Genomic DNA, 24,557 nt, shown 5'->3' on the forward strand with positions numbered 1-24,557 from the left:
CCCTAAAAGACATTTTTTTACTCTGAGTGGTATCCAGTTTACCTTAAGTTGAAATTGCTGATTTTGCTGTTTTACTACGCACCAGGCAAACAACAGCACTGTGGTTCTTTACTATATGCTCTTGAGAAAACAATAAATAATTGTTTTACTAAGTTATTACATCTGAAAACATTCCACCTTAATATACTGTTTAAAAATTAAGAAGGGTTCATGTGACACACACAGGTAAGTGCATAAAAAGAGAGATTTCATACAACAGTTCACCTGTCGCCTGGAGTGTTGGTAAGGTTAAGACCATCAACACATGCTGACACGCACAAGCACACACACCAACACACACATAGTAGAAAAACCTGAGCCTACTTCTCTGCTTTGGACTGCGAGCCAAGTTTGAGACAAAGTCCATAGCCCTCCACTGGGTTATCAAACTGTGGCCCAGGCATGCATCCATCTGTGGAAAACATGGAGACTGTTCTCCCACACTGCACAGCTCAGCCTTTATCTACAGATGGTACTACTGAGCAGGAATGTGACCTTTGATTTAGTTTCTCACACGGGGCGAGCTTCCCAATGAAAAGTGGAAGAGGGTTTTTCTGGCCTCCCAAACCGGACAAATGAGCACATGATTGTTTGCATGGCAAAGATTGGTTTAACACAATTTAAAAACTTAGATAAGTGTCCAGTGTAAGTGTCCTCATGTGAGGCCCATTTCGCTAGATAAATGGGGGAAGGGTGGATTCTTCCCATCAATACAAACGCATCAGCTCCTCCATGTAGTGTACAAGCATCTGTACAGCTGTGGAGAAGCGCAAAGACTGAAAAGGGCTTCACCGAAAGAAGAGTTCAGATTAGGATTTCTCTTAAAACATAATCAAATCATAGCTTTCATGGATTATCAACCACCTCTGACACCGGCTCCCTGGCCAAAGGAATAGTGGGGTTATGTGGTGATGCTGTGAGGTGAACTGGGTTGGTTACTTCTGCTCTGCTTCTTCATTTCTGAACCTTGACCACGTAGCCAGCAGGCAGAGCGAGATTTGTGCATATCTGCAAAGATGATGGCCGAGTGAGCGGGGACAACAGTGGCTTGTTCTCTCACCTTTTGTGTAGCGGGGCAGCTTCCTTGAGAGTAGCCAGAAGGACTAAGTGGGAAAACAGCATGGTATCACTGGTGCTACATTATGTACAATGTACATTCCAATTACACCATAACATAAACAGACCACAGATATATGTAATACATGCGATATAACAGCCTGAGTGGAATGACCCCATAAGGATGCTGAGTATGGGATGTTGTTGTGTTTGCTTGTTTAAAATAAGACAGCTTCCAGAGTCACAGCAAAAACAAATTTGTGGTCAATGTTACGTAAGTAAGGAATGCATCCATGTATATTTTATGCAGGTGAGCCCCTGCTCTGCTCTGAGGGCCCCTGATGGAGGACTGTCTGCTGGATGCCAGAGCACTCTTCTGCAGCTCTGCCAAGCAGGTAATTCACAAGCAGCAGCAGCATGAATAAAAGATAATGGGCCACAGCTGACTCCTTTATGCTGCATGTAATTTCACTAATTTCTCCAAGTGAAAGTCTTTTCCAGAGCTAGGATTCTTGACATTTTTCAATCTCACCCATCTTAAACCCCTAATGTCTCTTAATTGGGCAGCAGTAATAAAAATGCTGTATGTTTTGGTGAGCAGGTGGTAGCAAAAACGCCAGAGTATTGCGATGCAACACTCTGCATTGTCTAATAAAAAATATCTTAGTGCAGAAGAAGCTAGTCTAAATGTAATGTAAAAATGAATGGGCAACTTTATACTAGCCATGTCATGAGTTTATCGATGGGCATTATCATACATTGTATATGCTTTCATTTAGTCAGAATGAAGATACCAGCCTCTTAAAGCAGATCTTGAATAAGCTGAGAAACAACCAATGAAAGATGTCTGGAACAGGATGTATCCCTAATCATTCTCATTTACTTTGGCTTTTACACTTTTGGCTGGCAGTTTGGTATGCTGGCATAACAAGTGGCTTACTCTTCCGCTAGTAGCTGGGCATGCAGGAGCTGCCAGGAAACCCAAGTGCTTGTTGAGTTTTATAGAGCAGTATGGAATGTACTAAACACTGTATTTTCACTGCAGCAATAGCCAAGCCGATGGTCTGTGATGAGGAGCAGACAGAGAACTAAGCCCTACAGGTACAATATCTATGGGAAACAGTGTTGGCAGTGGTGGTCAGCAGCTACTGTGTGCATGCGTGTGCAGAGATAGGTTTTCCACGTCAGTTGATGGGCACAAGAAAAACTGAACTTATCAGGGAATGCAGACCTCATGTGCCCTATCTGAATGGTGACTAGAAGGAAACTGTTATTTGTTCCTCACTCATGCGTGTCTAAAACACTACCCTTGGATCATTTACACAGCTTTTAAGCCTACAGTTGTCACAGAATAAATATATTTTATAGTCTGAAATCCAGTTCTAAAATGATTAATTTAGCCTAAATCTTAGAACAAATCATAAAGAAGAGAACATACTTGATCACAGTGAGAGAAAAGGAATGCTGTGAAAAAAGTTAGAAGGCGACACTCACCTCTACAATGTCAGAGTTGGTTCTGCTCTCATGGGGCTCGTTGTACTCTGTGTATTTCAGCAACACTTTGTCCATGTCTGTGCTGGCATACTGGAACAGTTTGTTAGAGCTGTTGAAAATGATGAGGGCTATCTCACAGTCACATAGTACGCTCAGCTCATAGGCCTTTTTCATCAGGCCAAACTTCCTCTTTGTGAAGGTAACCTGAGGAACACACAGAAAACAAAACCATCCATTACAGAAGAAAAGGGTTTCTCTAAATTAAAAAGAAAATCAAAGTCAAGTGAACAAAATAGAAATTTGTACATCTATACAATCAATTTGCACAAGCGTAAATGTCAATTTAGCAATTTAGCAGTAGTTTATTTTTACAACTCCATGTTTACTGTACAATTGTCAGTGGTATTCACATATTTTACTTAAGTATAAATTGCAATGCCACAGTGTAAAAATACTCCATTACAAGTAAAAGTCCTGCATTCAAATTTACTAAAGTAAAAGTACAAAAGTACTATCAGCAAAAAGTACCAAAAGTATCACAAGTAAAGATACTTATTATGCAACATGTTCTTATTTATTATATCATTGTTTCTTTTTTACCACTGTATTAATGTGTAAGCAGCATTTAAATGTTGTAGTTGGTCGAGGTGGAGCTAATTTTAACTATTTTATATACTGTCAGCTATAACAATGCCTCATATTTTATAAACTGATTATATGTTTTGTATGTAAAATCTTAAACTGCAATGTAACAATAGCTGTCAGATAAATGTAGTGGTGTAATAAATGCAATACTTCACTCTGACATGTAGTGGTGTAAAACTAAGTAAAAAAGTAGCATAAAATAGAAATACAGTAAAGCACAGGTACCAAAAAATTGTTCTAAATTACAGTAATGGAGTAAATGTACTTCCACCTCTGAATTGTGGTGGCAACTTGCTCTAAATAACACTGAAGAGCTGCTTTATGCATAAAGCATTTGTATACAATCCCTAAGTAAAGAGTTCTGCTAAGTTTGAAAAGCAAAGCAACTGAAAAACAAATACTTTCATCTGGAACGTACAGTATTAACAGTCTTGTTATATAATAACAATGTTGCTATAACCAAGGTAACAGAAAACAAGATCATCCCTTCTTTAGGAATGATTGCAATGACATAGTGCATGTCTGAAATGTCTAGTTATCAGGACAGAGGTCAGCGTTAGAGGCACAAGTCAGCGAGCTGAGTCAGAGCTTTGGCAACAACAGGGGTCCATACATTACTGTAGCCCCTGACTCCATATACGGAAAGCTATCTCTGTAGTGCAGCATAAGCCTTGTAACATGAGCCCTCAGATGGGACTTTGGGTCATACATCACTCCAATGGTAATGCAACCCTCTCTGCAAAGTGACTTTATGCCCTGTATCTCTGCAGCTCTGTCTCTGTGGTCGCTTCAGACCCATACACACATGTCATTATGTTGCACCACCTCTTTACAGTATGCTACAGTCATTTCTCAAGCTAAAAACATAATTCACAGGGAGGGAGGATAGAAATGTAGCTGTTTTCTCCTTTGGTTTTGTAATGGTTGTTTGCAGAAAATAGTTTTAAAATGTGTATTTGAAATCATGGCTTCAGATTTGTTTTTCTTTAGTGCATGTGTCTTGTCAAATGTGTATTATACAACATGTGCTTAGAAATAAAAAGCTGTACTTAGAGACACAGAGGAGTGGATGTGTCTGTATTCACCATCAGTTTCACTGACCTACTAAGAGAGGAATTTAATTGGTCACAGCTTGCGGCTATACCCTCATTTTAACTGGTATAATGCAGTATAATCCTATGTGTTGCATAGTGTCTATGTAAGTGAGGCAGTGGGGTCACTCCAACTGTGATAAATGAATTTCAAATCTTCCACACTACAGGTAATTACACAGGACCATTATTCCCACTCTAGACACAGAGGAGCCTGTCCTCGTGTCATTTTCTATTCAATGCACCGATGTTTGTCGAACTCATATGTGGTATGTGTCTGTGATTTGCAAGGAAACATGATTCTAAAATGATATTTCTTGAAATGACAATGTTTAAATACAGGAGAAGCTGAATCGAATGACATGTTTCCTTGCAAATCACAGACACATAAAGCCTTTGAGTGAGTTTAGTGAGGCAGAAACTGCATTCTGTGGTTTTGATGATTTTCTCAAGGTGGATCACTGCATGGAGGCAGACAAGAGACCCAGTCTCAGGTACATTTCTACCCACTTAGAGCACCTGCAGTTCTAACCAGCTGATACTAGTCCCCTTTGGCTAAACACCAGTGCTGCCCACTTGCTCATTTCCCTGCTTGCATATTTGTTTGTTTGCCTAACCAACTGGAAAGCAGGGACTGTCATGTGGGGAAATGATTAACAAATTGTATGCTCTTTAGCAGATGAATGTTGCTGTTAAGCCATGGAGATGTCACCTTTCAGCAGGAAGCCCAGGATGAGACGCTGAGCGAGGACTTTGTTCCACCTGGATGCATGGCAGAGTGCTGAGTGGAGGGCTGCTGACCCAGGCACAGCTTCATTTCAACCTCAGCAGGAGCACTGAGACTTGGTCCTTGCCCCAGCCCCAGACACAGTACCTCTACAAAAGCCAGCTGCTGCTCACACAGCCATTAAAGGTGATGACCACATTACTCTTCTGTACTTACACAGTTACCTTTAATAGGAAAAGAAGGATGCTGTTTTGTACAATTTTGCCCTATTTTTTTGCTTTTGTTAAAATATGTAAGAAGTCCAGCTTAATTTGATAAGTCATGACACAAAACAGCTCTGAGCATAAAGACCAGCATATACAAATACCTCCATCCACCCCAATCTTCTCTGGGGTGACTGGTGAGACAGTGGAAAACCACAAACATCCCTGAGGTCAAGTGGGAGGTTCACTGGTGGAGCTTTCCTATGATTCACCAAGTCAAAGACACCCACAAAGACACTCAATGTGGTTTAAAAAATTTGAGTCGCGCATATAGTAAGATGTGGTATACATGTAGTCTAGCTCCCTGACTAATTCATGTAATTCACAATGACAGGATTAGCCTCAGTATTGTAAAGCTGTGTTGTACCACTATACCAGTGCATCGTACAGCTGTCGAATGTCAGGGCAAAAGAGAAGGGTGGCCACATTTAAACTTCCAGTAAACTGGAGTGATCCCAACTTTCTCTACTTTTGATAAGATCATTATAACAGCTTACACAACACCAGACATATCAGTGACTATACTAGCATTTCATTTAGACTGTGCCAAGCTGAGATGTCAAGTCAAGATGAGGTGGTAATTCTGCTCTCAATTGACACTTTCCACATTTCAAGTGTCCCACCACCATTACCTGTTTTACTGAGCTTTAATTGAGCTTGGTAATTCTGTTCTATGCATAGTTTCTATACTTTGGATATGAGTTTTACATGTTTTATTTGCAAGCTAAAAAAGTATTTTAAGCTGCATTATGCAAGATGTTTCTGTAAAAATCCACCAATGATATCAGTCAAAATCACAGAGTGGTGCTGCAGCAGAGAAAAGCATGCCATCTTCCCCTAATAGATAGAAGAGGTAAATTCACCCTATGTGCCTAAATAAAATTCTGGAGTGGTTATATATGGGAATCTTTATTCACAGTAACTGACTAAATGAAACTCAAGAGGAAATTGCAAACATTTCAGATAAACAGCAATAAGCAAATTTGCCTTTTGGAGAAACTGGGCTCAGTAGTTCTAGTCACTTTTTTTAAATGAAATAATCGGTCAGTATACTGAGCAGTTAACTGATTTTTACATGATAACTAGGTGTGCTAAATGCAACCATCTATTCATCACATTTTTCATCCTCCACAAGACAGACTCTGCCACAGAAACTGTATAGTATATAATAACATATGCTACAACAAACCCCAACACACACATCCACACAGAGTTGATGTGTCAATCATAAGGTCTATCAATGTCTGTCCTCAGGCAGAGGTGCCAAGATGACAAACAAGACATCTGGGACTCAGAGTGCAGCTGTGACTGGGGCATGGCAGGAGATGCCTGAGTCACTAACACCTTCGGAGGGGTGAGGAGCTAGCGGCCTTATTAGAACCTCATGTCACCTCTGACACCCCCCATGGCAGACGTGAGAGCGGGCTTGAGGGTCAGAGAGGTCTGGCACCAGCTGGCAGAATGACCCAGGCCCTGTGGCTGCTGCCCTGGCTATGCAGTGCCAGAGTGTGTGGGCCTGGGAGACAGGCCAGGGCCACAACGACTGTCTGCCTGGATCAGCTCTCGCTGGGAGAGGGGACAGCCCCAGGATCCCCATGTGGACAACTTAGAGCGCAAAGGCCTCGTCCACTGGGTGGGATTGACCTTGAAACCTACAGTAGCCATGACTGATCCTGTTTAGTGGAGGGGATGACATGCTAGTTAACAAAATGTAAGTAGGTTTCCTAGAAATATCTCTAATCAATAACGAGAATGATCCAGTTTAAGGACAACTGGCTTGTTCAATCTATTGAAAACTGTAATTGTCATAAGAGACAGTGTGCTGTGTTGATAAAATTGTAAATATATTTTATCATCTAAAAGCGTGAGTATTTTAGTGATGCATTATAAGGTACACTGTTTCTGTAACACTCGACAGCAAAATACAATCACCATCACCCGACTTCATGTTTTGCCGCTTCAGTGCTGTGAAAACTACATATCATCTTGAACAATGATAATATATGCGCTTGATGTCACATTTAACAGCGTTCCTCTGTTCTGTCCATGGTCTATCAACAAGCTCTTTACCTGTCAAAAAACTAATGACGACCACTCAGAACTTCAAGAATAGGTGAAGGCTGAAAAATGGGAGGTATGTGCTGTGTTGCTCCCTGGAGAGAAAGTGTGTGAGAGAGAGAGCTGCTCTGTGCCCACAGGCATCTGATGTGCCAGAGCAAAATCCAAAATGAGCCACAGCAAGGGCAGCAACCCTCCACCCAGCAGCAAAATCATCAAACTTTTAATGACTTGGGCAATTACCCCCAGTGAGCGTGCTTAATGGCATCAAGAGGACGTCACTAGACACTGCTCACCAGGCTACACCAGCCTGTTCCCTACACTAACTTACAGGACTAATTTGTACCCTCCCCTCTACACCATCATTCCCCCTGTAGATCCACGCACACCATGATAGCTGCTCTGAGAAGTAGGTGAAAGACCCTGAAAATGCTCATTGAGTGCCACTGGCCCTGCTGTTGTTATTTTGCGTGGTTCATGAGTTCCAAACCTGTCACGTCAAACAGATACTCCTCTCTTTCTGAAGGCCACATTTCACTGGTCCATATTATTCCACTGTAAGGCATTGTATGTGTGGGTATGACATAAAGAGAGAGAGATGATGAAAATGTTAGACAATAGTGTATAATAAATGTGTGTGTGTGTGTATTTCTCTGTGACTCAAAACGTAATAATTGCTGTAAATACTGAAAATGAGGAGAATCAACCAGGGCGGTGCTGTTGTCTGGTTGTTATCTAGCATTCATTTGCAATCAGCATGTCAGTCTGGCTGATGACTGCGCCGCTGTGTTGTAGGACCATTACTTATGCAGGGCATGGCTCAGGAACTGACTCTTTACTAAGGTATCCTACAGTATGCATGATGGGACCTCTGCTGCTTTCATGTCTGATTCTGTACACCACTGCAGGGCCACACAGCAGAGACACACACTTTGCTGCACAAAATGTCTTCCTTATACACGATGTATGCAACAACTGTACAATATTTTAATTGTTATCTTATCTTACTTGTCATTTTTTCACAATACACTGCATTACTCTGAATTATGAAGATGTGTTGTCATTATACACTGTCGGTAATGACTTGAAGCAAAATTTAAAAAAATCTCTGCTAAGTTCACTGCCTGTCTAAACTCTGCACTCACAATTACTGATAGATTGTGCAATTACAGACCTTCTCAGCCTTTGCCACACTCTGTGTTATAAATCCTGAAAGGTTAACAGCCCTCCTAAAGCAGCTGAAGTGATAATGCAAGGGAGCCCCCGTTGTCCCCACACATCATCCCGTATAGCAATACTATCTAATTAGCCCACTTAAGGACTTCTTTCATTTTAATGCTATGAGTATAGATAGCTAGCAGCAGAGCGGCGTAGATAAAGATTCAAATTGTCTCCTGACAATGGGGACCATATGCTAATGGCTATTCCCCCTTGGTTAGGAGCACGCCCCAGAGAGATGGCACTGTGCACTTCATGGCGCACAGAAAAAAAAGATACACGCGCATACATCACTTTATACCAAAGCTTTATTTTAGCACGGCAGCCTATTGTCACAGCAGATTCTCTGCTGAGCCAGCTAAAACCAACTAAATGCAAGCTGAAAAGCCTGCGTTCTGCTGATAAACTTTCTCACAAATTATACAGTGAGACATTTAAAATCTGATGCAAACACTCAACTTTGGGAGACACATTAATAATAAACAATATCTCTCCCTGCAGCTCTACTTTTCTGTGAAACAATACAGCAAAATGTCTTTCATCACTCCCTTCATATATGCAGTATAAAGAATGGTTCATCTGAAGGGTTACAGGAAGGGGGACAGTTGACAACCTGTTTTCATGTAATTTCCTCTCTTTCTTTTTTTCCCTGATGTCACAGGTCACTGTATACAGTGTAGATAGAAGCAATGAGCCAGTGGTGATTCCTCTCCTGCCCTCCTGTTTGGATCCCACCCAGAGCCAGGTGTTATACTGATAATTGGCCCACAGTGTGGATTTTTGTTTTGCACTTGGCTGAACTGCTACTCACAGTAACAGACAGAGACACGGTCAGAGTACCAATTGGCTAGCACTATATCATGTTAATACCCTCAGGAGAGGAAGCACTACTGTGCCTCCATTATATTTCTGTGTGCACAGCAAAAAGTTGTTCCACCTGTGAAGGAATGCAAATTATATTTTGAGGGGGTGTTAACAAGATGTGGTCTACTTGGCTATGGGAGACCTATGCATTTTCATTAATTGGTATAATTCGTCAAAAACTGCGCTCACGCTTCCTCAACTTAGCTCTTAAATCAAAGGGAGTGTAGCTAAAAAAGAAATGGTTCCAGCCTTCCTGCTATAGATGTCCAAGCCTGTTATTCTTGTTTCAAACAGACCATGGCTGTTTTGTACAGTGTTTTGCTGTTTAGGAGTTTATATTTAATGTGCACAGACAGAGTGAATTCCAGCTCTCTCCCTCTCTGCGGCTTGCTGGGACCAGTGTAGCCAAGGCAGAGAAGGGTGCTGTGTGTCCTGCTGACCCACCCTGCAAATGAGAGGGTGCTGTGGTGCAGTGGCGGCTCCTAATTACTACCAAACAGCTGCAAACACATAGGGCTACAGCGAAGGGGCCCAGCCATACTGCCAGGCCAGGGGACAAGCCCTACAGTGTGGGGAGGCCACAGGCGGCCCGCTGTGCTCCTCGCTACCCTCAGTTCACTCCCACGCCATGAGGCCCCCGCTGCAACCCAGCGCTCCTGCTGCCTCATCAACTTCTCTGGCTGAAATTGCAGGGTGGCAGGGGAATCATGTCTGTAAATACAACCGCACTGACAAAGAAATGTCATGGTCCCTGTTCAGCTGGCTGGGACTTTGGGGAGGGAGGTATGTCTGTTTAGATCCATGCACACCATGACAGCTGCTGAACTCTGGTCCAAGGCAGGAAGGAAAATAGGAGGACTGTAACCTTCAGACAGGTACAGAGCAGACTTTCGTTCTCAGACACAAAAGAAGGATACAGCAGCATCTTGTAAAATAAGCTAAGAAATAAGCTAATATTATAATTGATAATAATATTTTAAGTGCTCCAGATAGATAAATAGATAGATTGCAAATTCTGACACTCACCTGTCTGTTCCTCTCATCCATGATCCTGGTGATCTGTATCTTCTTCCGCCCCATGGCTGCGTCTTTTTCGGTCTCTCTGACACCTCAACAATATCAGAAAAACAACACAATTTTCTTTCCCCACTCTCCTAGCACATCGTGCAACAGTCTCTCTTCTTGTATTCGCTCTTTCTTCTTTCTTTGCAATACGCTTTTCAACAGACCACACCACAATCTGCAAGAGGACAAAAAAACATTGGGGGTGGGGGGAAAGAAAAACAGAAAAGTTAACTTGACACTCAACAATGTCTCCTTAGGCACTTCAAAGCACCGGGGTCTGTATTCTGTTCTCAAGCACATTCAGAAAGTATGAGACCCACATGGCGTACTCTTATCTCCTCTGCTGCTGCACTTGAACCACAGCTGAAGTCAGTGAAAGACAACTTCACACTTAGAGGGCAGCAGCTATACAAGACTCACTGACTAGTCGTATTGAACTAAACACGATTAAATGCATACATTCAAACAATAGCAATAAGAGCTGGTGACACACATTCTCCAAAATAATCTAAATGATCAAAATACTTTAATTCTAAAGGTTAGATAGAAGTTAGAAGCTAATATTTTAAAAGGAATAGTTTGACATTTTGTGAAATATGCTTATTTGCTTTCTGGAGACTTAAATGAGAAGATTGATACCACTCTCAACATTAATAACAAACAGTATGGCAGCAATACGCCATACTGGATGCCACGGGAATGACTGTGTGGGTGACATTTGTGGTACTGGGAAATAGTGGCAGAGTGAGACCTCTTACTTTCTCTATGCTAAAGAGCAGCTAGCCCAGGTCTGACAACCATCTGCCATTCTGTAACTTTAAGCAACACCATGTTTGCCATCAGAAACGCTACCTGCCTCGGTTCCAGGTTATCCATCCCCGCGGTGGCGAGAGGATGCGCCAGTCATCCTGGTGGACGATGTGGTGAACAGACTAACAAGCAACAGGGCCATAAAAGTATCAAAGCTCTGTACCCAGCCCTAGCAGTACCTTCCTGGAATCTCCACTGGTTGCCTGGCACCTGGTTCCAGCCAAGAAATGGTCCAGTACATAACTCTCGTAAAATGGAAAATTGTCATTTTTACACTTTGGTTTTTGTATGGATTAAACTAAGGAGATATAACATGTTAATTAGTGACTACTGCTGGTAGGTGGATGTTGTTACCTTTGGACAGAGCCAGGCTACCTGTTTCCCTTTGTTTCCAGTCTTTGTGCTAAGCTAAGCTAACCGGCTGCTGGCTGTAGCTTCATTTTTACCATACAGACATGAGAGTGGTATAAATCTTCTCAGCTACCTTTCGGTAAAAAAGCGAATAAGTGCATTTCCCAAAATATTCTGATTAACGTACTGCAACTAGATTTATTTAATCTCTATATGATTTGATGTTTTACAAAGCTATGTTCACTTTAATACAGTAGAAGAAGTTTACCATTCCCTGCCTGCAGATACAGAACAGCAACATTTCCTTACTCTTCCTGAGCTGACCCACCCTGATGCCAGCTTTGCTCTTAAGATGATTAAGAGAGCACCCAGTCTGGGGTTGTCAGTAGTTGAAATCTCCTGGGCTGGAGGGGGATGAGGAGGGTGGGGGTATATTCCCACATGAGCTTGTAACCTAGCCAGTGGTTCAGACTGCACTGTTCCCCAGGGAACATCTAACTCTGTCCTGTCTCTGTTTCTCTGCAAGAAGAGATATAGCCCCCTCCCTGGAGGCGCATCCATCACTTACACTCAGCAAATAGAAAATGTCTAAACAACTACATTTCCCCTATGAGTACAAATGTAGAAAGGTTAACAACTCAGGCCATTAGATGCAGTCAGCAGTTAGGCGAGGAAGCCAGGGGCCGAATTGGCAGTGAAAATGAAAATGACCAGGTCCAGTGGCACACAGTCATTATGGGTTACAGATGGACTGGCATTATGGTGTCTGGCTGTCTGAATCGGGGCTCCACTGTAGGCAAACTTGACTGAGATCACCTCGCTAACTACCCACGCATGGCTGTCTGAGCCAGGAAAGTAACCGACTAAACCCCCACAAAGAATTTCCCCAAACCACATCACAACAGGCCAGGGAGAATGACGATGTTCTTGTTCATTCACCATTTCACACACACACACTGACAGAGCTGTGTTCGAATAGAGGGACGTCGGGGGGGGGGTCAGCTCCTCCAAAGACATACCTGAGCCAACCTGAAAGCAATAGTAGTGCAAGTTGCAAAAAGTGATAATTCCGTAACTATAATTTTTTTGTATAATATTGAAACCTTTAGTGAATTTACTGGAATGGGAGGTATGCTGGTGAATTCGCTGTGTTTAAAATGTTAATATAATGACAGAAATTTGGATTTCTACAGCAATCTTGATTCTTTCTTGCTTTCATTTTGAGTTCTGGTTTTACAAATAAGTTCAATGCTTTTTGCAAAACAGGTAAGTGACGTACTTGACAGACAACTGACCACTGTGGTATATTTTATCTGCATGAAGGTGAGAAGATAATCTTTTTCTTACTCTGTTTGTACACTATGTGATCTGGTTGGTTGAGGGGGTTTATATTGTTTGCTATTTATAGGTGACCATAAAAAAAATATTTCATTTGTTTCATTTGTTTGAATTTCGATGCACTAGTTACAGTATTCTACAGTTCTATCCATGTACTTATGTGTGAATTTGGTGTTGGTTTAGAGGAACTTATCTGAGGTGGACTAATCTGTAATCATCTGCTGAGGCTGGTCTGAACTGATCACACCGCCATGTGTTCATCCATGTAACATCGAAAATACATCTAAAATAACAATCTGCTCCTCCAAAATGCTGCAATCTTGCCCATTTTATAAAAGTCCAGTGAAACTGTACATCAGAAATAATCAAAACACTCTCACACATACACGCGCACATCCTTTCTTCTCTTTATACAGAGGAGCTGTCACAGCAGGACAGTTCAAGTCTAGAGGCATAATAGACTGTGTCTTGACATTTCTCTTACACAGATAGGAAATGACAAGCTGAGAGGGCCTTCAGACTGCAGGTGTGCCGTGCTCCAAACTTAGTGTCCACATTCATCAAAAATTAGCCGAAAGAGAAAACATCTTGCTGACAAAACCTTGAATGATCACGCCAATGTAATGCTCTGGTTGATCATATCACAACATACTTCACTGTAGATCAAACGCAGTTTTGCAATTTCAATCACCAGAATTAAGTGCAAACTTTTCAGCTGGCACCACTAGACATGTCAGAAGATGGTCAGATTACAAAGGAGAACAATGTCTGTACTGTAGCAGCGTACATGTTTGTGCATGACACACTGACTTCTCTTGAGTGTTAGAACAGGACAGAGTGTCTGTTTATGGCCCAAATCATGTGCTCTTTGTGGGTGTGTGTGTGTGTGTGTGTGTGTGTATGTGTGTGTGTGTGCATGTGTGTATGTGTGTAGGAAACAGAGACGAAGAGATAAACATAAAAAGAGAAAAAGAAAGGGGGCAAACTGAGCCTGGAAGCAGGAGCAGGACAACACGAGGCTATGAGGCCACCTCAATAAATACTTGTGTACTTGATGTAAACAGGATGTAAACCCTACTACAAAAGTCCCAACTCAATAAGTTGTTTTTTTTTACTCCAGTGCTCATAAAGGAGAGGACCTAATTATAAGCTAATGGAATGCACCAAGTGCCGATTTTTCCCTAGGCCTTAAAATCAGTTTGGATCACTTGGTTAATCTAGCACAGTAGCTAATCAGGACTGGAATACAAGTTTTTGTAGAGCGCAAAAACTTTGATATTATTTATTTTAATTTAATTTAACTTCTTTTGTTGTTGTTGTTGTTGAAAACACAGCATTCCAAGACTGTACATTGTCAGATTATTTGTGACACTCTGCTATAGTTGTTGATTTTTGAAATGTGTTGAATAAATGACTTATTTATGACATATATTTTCAAATCTACAGTCAGCTTTTAGCACTGACGTAATGAAGGGTCCTATGGAATCTGTGTTATAGCTTTTTTAAATTATCAGTTCCACAATACCATTCGTGATTCTGTTATCACAGAAACTATAGGGCCCTACCTTAATGCTGCCATCGGTCTGTCGCTGGCCCTCGCAGGGCCCCCATCAAAAAAGACACTTGGCTGATGGCACACTTACAACTTTCTAGGGGAAACCCTGGATGCAACAATCCGATTTATTGGATTGGTACTGGTAGATTTGAATGGCTTGAGAAACAAGGACTGACGTTACAGCTTATTAACAACAAACTTTCAGAAAGTGGAGTTTGAATATTTGCTACTACCACAAAGAACTGCTATTGGTTGAGCTACGTTATCTAACAGGTCGGTTTTGGTCTGTGAATACAGAAAGAGCACCATGTAATTATACTAAGGGAAGCCCTTTCCGTGTGGACGCACAGAGGACAGCGAGTGCAGCATCAGATCTGACAATCTCCGCTCACAGCAGCTCAGAGCTATTTGTAAAGTCTGTACCTGTTCACAACACCAGTAATCCTACAGCACAAACTGTGTGTGTTGCATCTTTTAGACAAAACTTTATGGTCTGTCTGTTGTTATGAGGTTGATACATTTTAATGTTGTAATTTCATAAACCTTCCAATCAACATAAGAAAAATTTGTACAACCCTAAAAAGCACGTTGGTGTATAAATATATATATATATATATATATATATATGTCTTACAGCTAACATGAAGTTACAGCTTCATGTTAGCTCACATATTTCTTAGTAAATTCTACACAGATAAATAAAAAATAAAAAAATAAAAAAATCAGAATTGGTGTCGGGGGAGAACTGGGTGCATCCCTAGTTTGTACATACAAGGCAGCACATTGTATAACAGCATCTCATCACATACTCTTTTAAAAGACCTTGATATAATACACCTGGTCCATTTTGATATAAACCAGTCCAGCACTTCTGAAAGTTGCTTACCAAACATTTGTAACACATAAATCAATGTGCAGAGAATATGTTGCCATAGGAACGACCACATCAGCTTGACAGAATGTCAATATGACTAACAGAAGGAGTCCATTCCTTACTGTACATTCTGTTAAACACACATACACGTTTTGAAATACGCAGTATCTATAAAAGTAACTAAGAATTTCAATCGTTTCAGACCAGAGCTGCTTTGGTCCTCCATGACAAGGTGTGAGACTGGTCAAGTGACAGGAAGGCCAGTCTGCCTCCTCCTCCCTTAAGACAGACCATGGAGACACTGGGAGGCTTGGTGACAGGCCTGGCCCTTTCACAATCAATAAAACATGCTCAGTTCCCAGTGTAATTACTGGATCCAGCACGTCTTCCTCCCTCTGTGCTTGTAAGCCTGTGTTCACTCCACACAAAGTTGAGGCATTACTCCCTCAACTGTTGTCCTATATAAAAGGTAACATAAAATTACATAGTAGATTTATGTTGCAGGGTTTAGCTAATGAGCAAAAAATGAGGGCAAAGTTATTCTGTATGTTTGTAATACAATAAAACTGTATCATCTAAATCTACACAACTATAATCCATTCCAGTCCATATCTCAAATGTCCAAATAAGATCTAGTATATTAAAAGTTGTGTTAATGAAGCATCCATGCCTCCACTTCTTTGAAGGTGATGGACAGCAGCCAAAGTCTTGAGCATAGCCATGACAGTTGCGCTTCCTGTGCAAGGCAGCATTAGCCTCAGTATTCTACCACAGGCCGTGGGCAGACAAGACTCAACTTCCTGCCCCTCCACTTCCTGTTATTCAGGACCCTTCTACATGCTTCTCTGCGGGGGAGTCAGAGGGAGCTGGGGAGTGATGGAGAGGAGGAAGAAAGGGAGGGACCACCTTGGGGACACCCTTCCCCTCTGATCCTTCTCCTTATTACCGTCCTGACTGAAAGTCTGAGACTAAACAACAACAGAGGTTCATCTCTTGTGGCTTCGCTCTGTGTGCTTATTATGTTTACTGGAAGGATCATTACACAGGCTGGACGACGTGCACATGCTGCTCTCAGTCACTCACTTTACAATTAGTAGGCACAGAGACCTTTTCTTGTTATTCAAACACTACAACGGTTACATAAGAATGAATCACAGCTCTCGCAACACGAGTTGATATACATTGAAACAACAACAAACAAAGAACTACATTTCTGATTGGATGCAACAGCCTCACGCATGATGTAATCTTATGTGCATTGATATGGGTATTCTGTGAAATAATCCATGACAACGTTCTGAAGTGTATCAAACTCAAAGTGGCAACACTGGGGCTTGGGTTATGATTAGTTTCTGGCAGACTGAAGACATAAAGCGAAGCAGACTAAATCCACAGTTGTACCGATTTGTTTCAATGGAGCCTTGACACCAGCGCGGTAGAAAATGAACATCCACCTCTTTGTTCTTGCTTTCATCAGGAGGTGTTGTACCTGTAAATGGGGCTGTTGGCCTGAGGGGAGTGGAGGCAAGCCAGCCCTCTCACGCTCTGTCTCTCTTCCCTTTTGTGAGAGTGTGCTTATCTCCCTCTCCAGCAGTGAAAGGCAGGATTGTGGCCCCAGCAGCATCACTAGTGTTAATGTCTCCTGATGCTAATCTGACACACGGCTGATCCCTCAACAACCACTTTCTCCATCCCCTCTTTTCAACCCTCCCCCTTCTTTCTTTCTTTTTTCTCATGATTTCGTTCTCTCTTTTTCTTTCTCTCTTTCGTTGAACTCATGTTATACATTCCCTCACCTCAGTTTCCAAGGCAACTAATGAGATATAATTAATAAGAGCTATCGCAAGGGCATGCGAACAAAAAAGTGAAAAAGGAGGCTTTGAGGAATGTAGCAAGAGGTGGGGCAGTCTGCAAAACATGGACTTTTTGCAGCACTTCCCCTTCCTCTGTAAAGCATTGCTTGGGCTGACATTTCTCATGCCAGAGAATGATTTAAATGACATTTAAAGGAAAGGGTAAAATGATTAAAAGAAGAAATAATAAAAATTGAAAGAAAATCAAATACATATACGTGCAAAAGAAAACCCTGCCAGCCAAAATCTTGAGATTGTAAAATTAAGACTGGTAAATGTTTCATAAATTGCTTACAGATTTATAGCCATGTAAGAAGGCCGTCAAGCTTTTTTGTCTTATTTCATTAAGCAGTATGTTTCCTCTACATATTAAATCAGTCTGAACCTAACTCAATCGAGTAACATATAAAAATGTGACCTGCACAGTGGGGACAGTCACAAAGTCAACAGTGAGACCCTGCACTGAAATGGCAGCCAAGCAGACAGCGAGTGGTTAATCTGCCCTGATGACTGGTAGCTCAGTCCAACTCTCCAATGACCCAGCTGTAATCCGCATTGGATCAATGCAAGTTCAAACAATCCTCCATACTGCTAGCACCTTGCTTGGGCTGGGGGATGGTGCTGTAAGACAGGGACCAGGACACAGAAAGCTACTTATCACCTCCAAAATGACATTAAAAGGAAAGAAAACCCCACAGGATGAACCTGTTCTCACTGAGAAAATGTTTCAGTGTAGACCACGTTTAACAGCTGACTGAATGGAAACGATGATTCTCTTCAGATAAATACCGGACATGTATCCAATCTCTACAAAATCTGAATGACAATGAGTGGATATAACAACCAATAACCAAAGGACATCATACACTGACAGTATTACCAGACAGACATCCTCCATCTCACTCTCACAGTACTGTCAGGGGATGAGAGGACTATGCAAGGTGACTTTGACTAAGTGCCTTGGGGTTTCATGAGAAAATGCCATTGACATTACATTAATTTCATGTCTCTTTTTTAACTGACTTAGTGCCACAGAGCCCTGGATAGCAGGAAAAAAATGAAACAGACATTTTTGCTTTAGCTTCAAGGCACAGGCAGCAGAGATCTAGAGGCCAGGAAGACAACAGTGACAAATAGGTGACATGATCAGCTACCAACTTTTTCCTTACTCATTCAACAGAGGGACAAGACATTCACTTAACAGAGCAGGATAAATGTTAGTCAAAAACTTTCCACTGCACTTCACGTACATTTGGGTTTGATAGCAGGTGTGTGTATGAAAAAGAGACAGAAAAAAAAACAAGAGTGAGAGAGAGAGAGAGAGAGAGAGAGAGAGAGAGAGAGAGAGAGTCAGATAGAGAGAGTGGGAGAGAGAAGACAGTATGACTGTGTTAACTATGTGGAAAGATGTAAGGGAAACAAGACTAAAAGAAGCACCCCGCGCCCATCCCACCTCTGTGGTAGTGTGCGGCAGCGGCGTTGTAACATAATTACTGCTGGGACACTTCTATTCCCAATGATCCATTTGCGTCAGTCAGGTTTTCGAGCCCAGCCAATGAATGGATTCTCAGTTTCTCAAGGATAAAGAGATGACCCTCTCCTAACAGTTATATCCATTTCATGTAGAAAAGCTACTCTCCTCCTCAAGGTAAATCCCTTGATGCACATTTGAGTGAAACTTTTATGAACAAAGAAAATGATGATAACTTCCTTGATGCAAGGCTAGGGTGATAAATTATGTCTCATTAAAAATTAATGCACTTGACAACTGAGATATCATACATGTATGGTACAGATACTATAGTGTCCTACCAGCCCCAGGTTGTGCCTCTAAAGTATTACTGTTACATTTGAGTCACAGAGCTAAGCATCTGAGTTTACGTGAAATAATTACCAAGCGAAAACCCCCAAAGGTATTTCAACAAAAAAGACACTTCTAACCATCTAGATGAAAAAAATATTTCATCCACCCCACGACAAAATTATTTTTAACCTGTTTCCCCAAGTTTCTGCGCTTTTTTCTAATATCTCTCCTCGCTCAAATTTTTTAATCATATATATATTGGTATACTGTATATTGATGTTTCTTTCCTATATTTGATATTTTCATACAACATATCGGGTTAATATTTTACTTGAATTTTACAAAAAGAACAAAGATGTGTCATTTCCGAAATACAATTGCAACTTGAGAAACTGGTGTAGTAGCAATTCCTTTGGAATAAAGAAACACTCAAGGCAATCGCTTGTCTTTCTGTTGGTTTACTTCAAGCGTCTGCAGACGGACTCACAGCAGCAAAAACATACATCAGTATAATCTGCTCTGAATGAGTACAGAGGAAAAAGAGCATCAGTTATTTATCCAGTCTTCAGGGTCAGGCTCCTCAGCCCGGGGGGAAGAGTGTCCCTGAAGTATGGACATAACAGTCAATAGGATAATTTGTAGTTCCATGTCATCATTATCAGTGTACTGTTCTCATCTCGCAGTCCAAACAATCATACACAGATTAAGTATTGACGCCAAACAATTATAATAATATCTGTATGTTATTATATCAGAGAGTCTGTTTGTTCTTGCCATTACATTGGTTAAAAATCATTTTTTATTGTGCAACATTTTTCCATCCAGATGGTGCGCAGAGTCTTTGAGGAATCTGGAAATACCTTTGGAACAACTATAAGTGTTGTTAGAAGACCTGGATTTTTCAAAGATCACTGGATATTTATTTTTGGGAAACTTGTATGCTTAGCTCTGTGACTCAAATGTAATGGTGATACATGAGAGGCACAATATGGGGCTAGTGTCATTCTCATAGTAGCACAGAGTAAAGCATCATTGTGGCTTGAGAAACTTCTCAACTTCTATTAGGTTAACCTCTTAACCCTTAGAAATAATTTCTAATCAGCCAATCTACAGTATGTCATGCTATATCAGTAAAATGCAATTGACAAACTAATGACTAACAACTCACTGCATATTAACGCCATTGTTTTAACAAACTGTCTCTGAGCAAAATCCCTCCATCACCGACATTCCTTATGACAGTATGTCAGTTTCACAAGTCAGTATCTTGACATGGCACAACATCAGTATTCAGCACTCTTTATGGATCAACACTTCCACTTTCTAACACTTGCACACAGACACACAAACACACATGCACAAACACAGAAAAACTTATGCATGCATGGTCCTAGAGGTTTATAAATTTGCATAGCATTACAGTGTGGTGCTGTGGTCTGATATGGTATGATGGCATGTGTCCATTTGCATGGTTGTCTATCATCATCATCTCACCAGGGAACAATAATAATGTCAACACCATAGGGAGCAACAGTCCCCCACCCTCCCAGGAACCCTGCGAGCTGTGTTAAGTGCCATGGCAGCCTTTTGATGTTGTGCAGACCGCAACTCAGAGATGGTAAACAGCAAAGATGAACCAGGATCTTCCTCCAGGGGGAATCCACAGTGTAAGGATATTAGGGACGTCATGCATAATGTGTCTCAGCAGCAACACATTTACCCGATCTCAACACATCTTTGGAAACACTGTGGATCTAGATTAGACACTGAGATTCCAGATATTCAATTCTCCCCTGGTGTTTGTTTGATGATCAGCAGGCATATTTAACTAAATAAATAGTGAGTGCTGCAGAACAACAACAGTTTTTGGTACACATACATGTAGTCCATATTGTTAAGGATTATAGTTACTGTCTGCCTTCAGAGAATGTCTGCTTTTAATGGGAAAAAAAAATTAAAAAGCTTAGAATAAATATTTGATTTTCTCTTCCCATTTTTCTCTTCCACTCTATGCCTCTTTCCCACAGTGTTCCATTACATAAAAGGTTTATGCAATCTGAGCAGTGAGGATGGCCATGAGTCATAACAGCGAAAGGGGCTGGCTAAAGTAGCATTGATTTTTTTTTCTTACAATTTTATGTTATAGAATTAGTCTGTTAATGATCTCACACAGGCCTGTTATTCACACGTTTCATTTTCAAATAAAAACACTTCAAATAAAGCAACTGCTCACCCATTTCTGAAAATACAGTGTGATGCATACAGAGTGGAAGTGGCTGGAAAATGAATAAAATCTGGGTTTGTGAATGTCTGTCATGGGGTTTTGTGTTATGAGGTTTCTGTAACGTCACACTGAGAGACAGTTTTCATTTTGAATAATCAGAGTCTGCTTTGTGAATGATGTGTTTTAACAGCTTCAATAGCAGACTATCCCTGAAAGCCCTATATCCATAGGGCGCATGGGACAAAAAATATGCAAAAGGCATACCATAATTTCTTTATCACTGATAAAAGTTGTAAAACTGACTTCAATCTGAAAGATTTTTTTCCCATGTCTATCTCAATTTGAAAGTCTATTGACATCAATGAACGGCATTCAATAATCTGCAGCTACGGCCCACAGTTTCTCCCAAATCAGATGATGTGTGCTAGCTGTCACATGAACACTGTGTGCAAACAGTGTGATAGAGAGAGAAGGAGACAGACAGAGAAAGGGAGAGACCCCCACAGGTCCTGCTGCTGCTCGCCTCTCCAGGAATCTTTTCAGTCAAACTGTTTGCTGATAGCCTCTAGTCCTGAGGTCCAGGGCCAGCAGCTGATGATGGATCCCCCATATGTTCTGAACACCCCTGGTAGTTGGACCAGCGACAGAGGTTGAGAAGAGAGAAACAAAATCAAGAACACACTCTGACATGAATACAGGCTGGCAATGGCTCACTGGTGGAAACACTACACCATTTTCAACTAGATTTGTGGCCCACAGCACACAGATGGAAAGTGGACTGGGAGAAAGGGAGAGGACAGACGGGCAGACGCACAAACAGCGGGCAGACTCAACACCTCACTCACAATCACAGTCACACTATAGAGAGCTGGGATCTAGAGACTGGAGATGCAATGACAATACTTTCTGAATGCCCTTGATTTTAAGACTAGTTTTAACTGAATTAAAATTTTAATATGGCCTGCCAAAGTGCAAATATTTTGAAATTGTGTCCACTTAAAGAGTAAAGAGGAGTAATGTTTACCCTTTAGGATGCTGTCAAAGCCTAGAGATGATACTCTGGCTTGTCAAAAAGACATTCTTACCATCCTGAATCTGCACACACAACGTAAACACAACATACTGCTCTGGGTCTAACAGTTTGGAAACTCGTGCTCTAGCTAAAAAGAACATGCATAAGGCGTTGCAGTGTTCATGCTGCTAGAGTTCAGCCCTAACAGCAGAGAGGAAGACAACTTTGAACTACAAGTCAGAGTCCTGCGGTGGACTAGAGCAGCTTCCAGAGAGCAGAGGGGGCTGGGTCACTTCCCTTCCCTGTTCATATGGCTGATGTGTGCTGCAGAATAATGGGAGGAATCACATCCCCCCCAGCTGTCTTGATTCACAGGGCTTCTCAGACAAACAGAAAAACAAGGATATCACAGGTCGGACCTCCTTCCTGCAGCTTGGTAGGCCACAGGGCCGGTCCAGCTGCAGGAGATCCAACTCTTCCTTCCACCAGCTACTAGACTTTTAGTCAATGTGCTCGCTGTAGGAAACCCAAGTCACACAGCTGTATTTACTACACCAGCCATTGATAAACACTTTTCTATTGGACTCTACTTCTTCCCGTGTAACATAATGGGAGACTAAATTAAATGGTGATAAAGGCTGTAACTGATTTTTCAAATCGCCTATTTTAGCACTCTGTAACAAACAGCTTTATCACACAGAGCTTGCCAGACTGAAGTTTACTTTGCACACAGTTCAATTGTTTGTCTATTTGTGATGCTTCTACTTAATCGACTTATACAAAGCCAGAGATGTTAAATCTCCAGTGAGAGATGCTTTTTAAGACCTACAGTAGAACATCAAGAATTCAATACAGCGGGGTATATTAGCAATCATGGGAGATCTTTTGATCTAGTAAATTAGATTATAATATATTCCTTTGATTTATGTTTTTTTTTCAGTCTCATTAAAATTCAGTTAAAATGCAACTCAGCAAAGAGATGTCTTTCTTAACTTCCTTTTCAACTATCATTTTTTGTCCTTACATGATTCATCTTAAATATAACCACAGTATTGTGTAGCAACGAAGTCACTCACTATTATTATATCTCCATGCAGGCAAAATGTTTCATGTAAACAACAATAAGAAAACAAGTTAAAAAATAATGGCTAACCAAACCACAGGGCACACATGTTTGGGTTATAAGCCCTCTAAGACCTCCCTTTTAAGATGATGCACAGCGTGATACTGTGGTTATCTTGCACACCAGAAAGCCAAAGAAGGAGGAGGAGGTATCTTAGAAAGGTGCTAAATGACTTGACTTCTCAAAGTCATCACCTTTGCTCCACCGCACGCTTCCACAGTCTACCCTCCCAAACCACATTGTGAGCATGTACTATTCTTTCTGCTCATTAGAGAATGATGATTGTCAAAAATTAACACAGTAGCCAGGAACAACAAATGCTGTATGGTGCTTTAAAAAATAGAGGCTAAAAACACAATAATTAGAAAATTCAAGATAGAAAATAACTATGATGTTATTTTATTTTTATACTACTGTGGCTACAGTGGCTATACAACACCATGTGTTTGTTTGTTTGTATGAGTCTCAGTCAGCGACCAGTATGGATGTGGAGTGAGAGACAGACTAGGATCATAGTGGTGAAAGCAGATTAACAGCAGATTTAGAGTGCGGCTCTGCTTGAGGATCTTCCTGCTGATTCTCCTGGTTGAAGAGGTGAAGAGACCTCCAGTCAGGCCTTGTTTGGAAGAGCAGAGGAGAGACAGGAAAAGACAGTGCGGCCTTAAGCTGCTCTGCCCTGCTCAGCAGCACATGTGCTGAGTGAGCCAAACAGGGTGGCTTACCACCAGAGGTCTCAGTCAAGGGCAGGACAGTTGAAAGGTCACTGCTAGTTGTCTTGCTATACAAACAGTGCCTCAGCGAGTAATACATTCACCCTCTGAGCTTACATCAGGCTATTAGAGGGCATGCAAGAGCTATATGTTTTTATAGCAGTCATTATGGCATTTAATAATTCTAAATATTCAGAAAGTTTTAAAAACCACTTGTTCAGACAAGTAATAAGCGTAGTCTGAGTTTTATCAATTGACTCAGTGATATTTGAAAACTGTATTGAAGTGTATGCACTGTATTTTAATGTTTAAATAAAAATTCCTTCAACTTTGAATCAATCCCTCCATGTAAAACGGTAAGCAGTATTAGCAAGTTGATGTTG

The 24,557-nt window shown here is 41.2% G+C and overlaps 1 protein-coding gene across 15 annotated transcripts in view; it reads right to left on the bottom strand.

The window, feature by feature from the left end:
* The window catches only part of mef2aa (myocyte enhancer factor 2aa), a 63,030-nt gene that overhangs the window by 30,676 nt on the left and 7,797 nt on the right, over window positions 1–24,557 (bottom strand). For 14 of the 15 annotated variants that reach the window (XM_044194030.1, XM_044194043.1, XM_044194041.1 and 11 more), the window contains 2 exons: window positions 10,482–10,695; window positions 2,590–2,793 (listed from right to left, as the gene is read on the bottom strand). In XM_044194030.1, coding sequence (XP_044049965.1) covers window positions 2,590–2,793; window positions 10,482–10,535 — 258 coding nt within the window. In that variant the 5' untranslated portion in view covers window positions 10,536–10,695. The remainder of the gene's footprint in view (window positions 1–2,589; window positions 2,794–10,481; window positions 10,696–24,557) is intronic. The other variant, XM_044194035.1, reaches the window with a different exon arrangement.

This window comes from Siniperca chuatsi, linkage group LG4, assembly GCF_020085105.1.
Source record: "Siniperca chuatsi isolate FFG_IHB_CAS linkage group LG4, ASM2008510v1, whole genome shotgun sequence".
Taxonomy (NCBI): Eukaryota; Metazoa; Chordata; class Actinopteri; order Centrarchiformes; family Sinipercidae; genus Siniperca; species Siniperca chuatsi.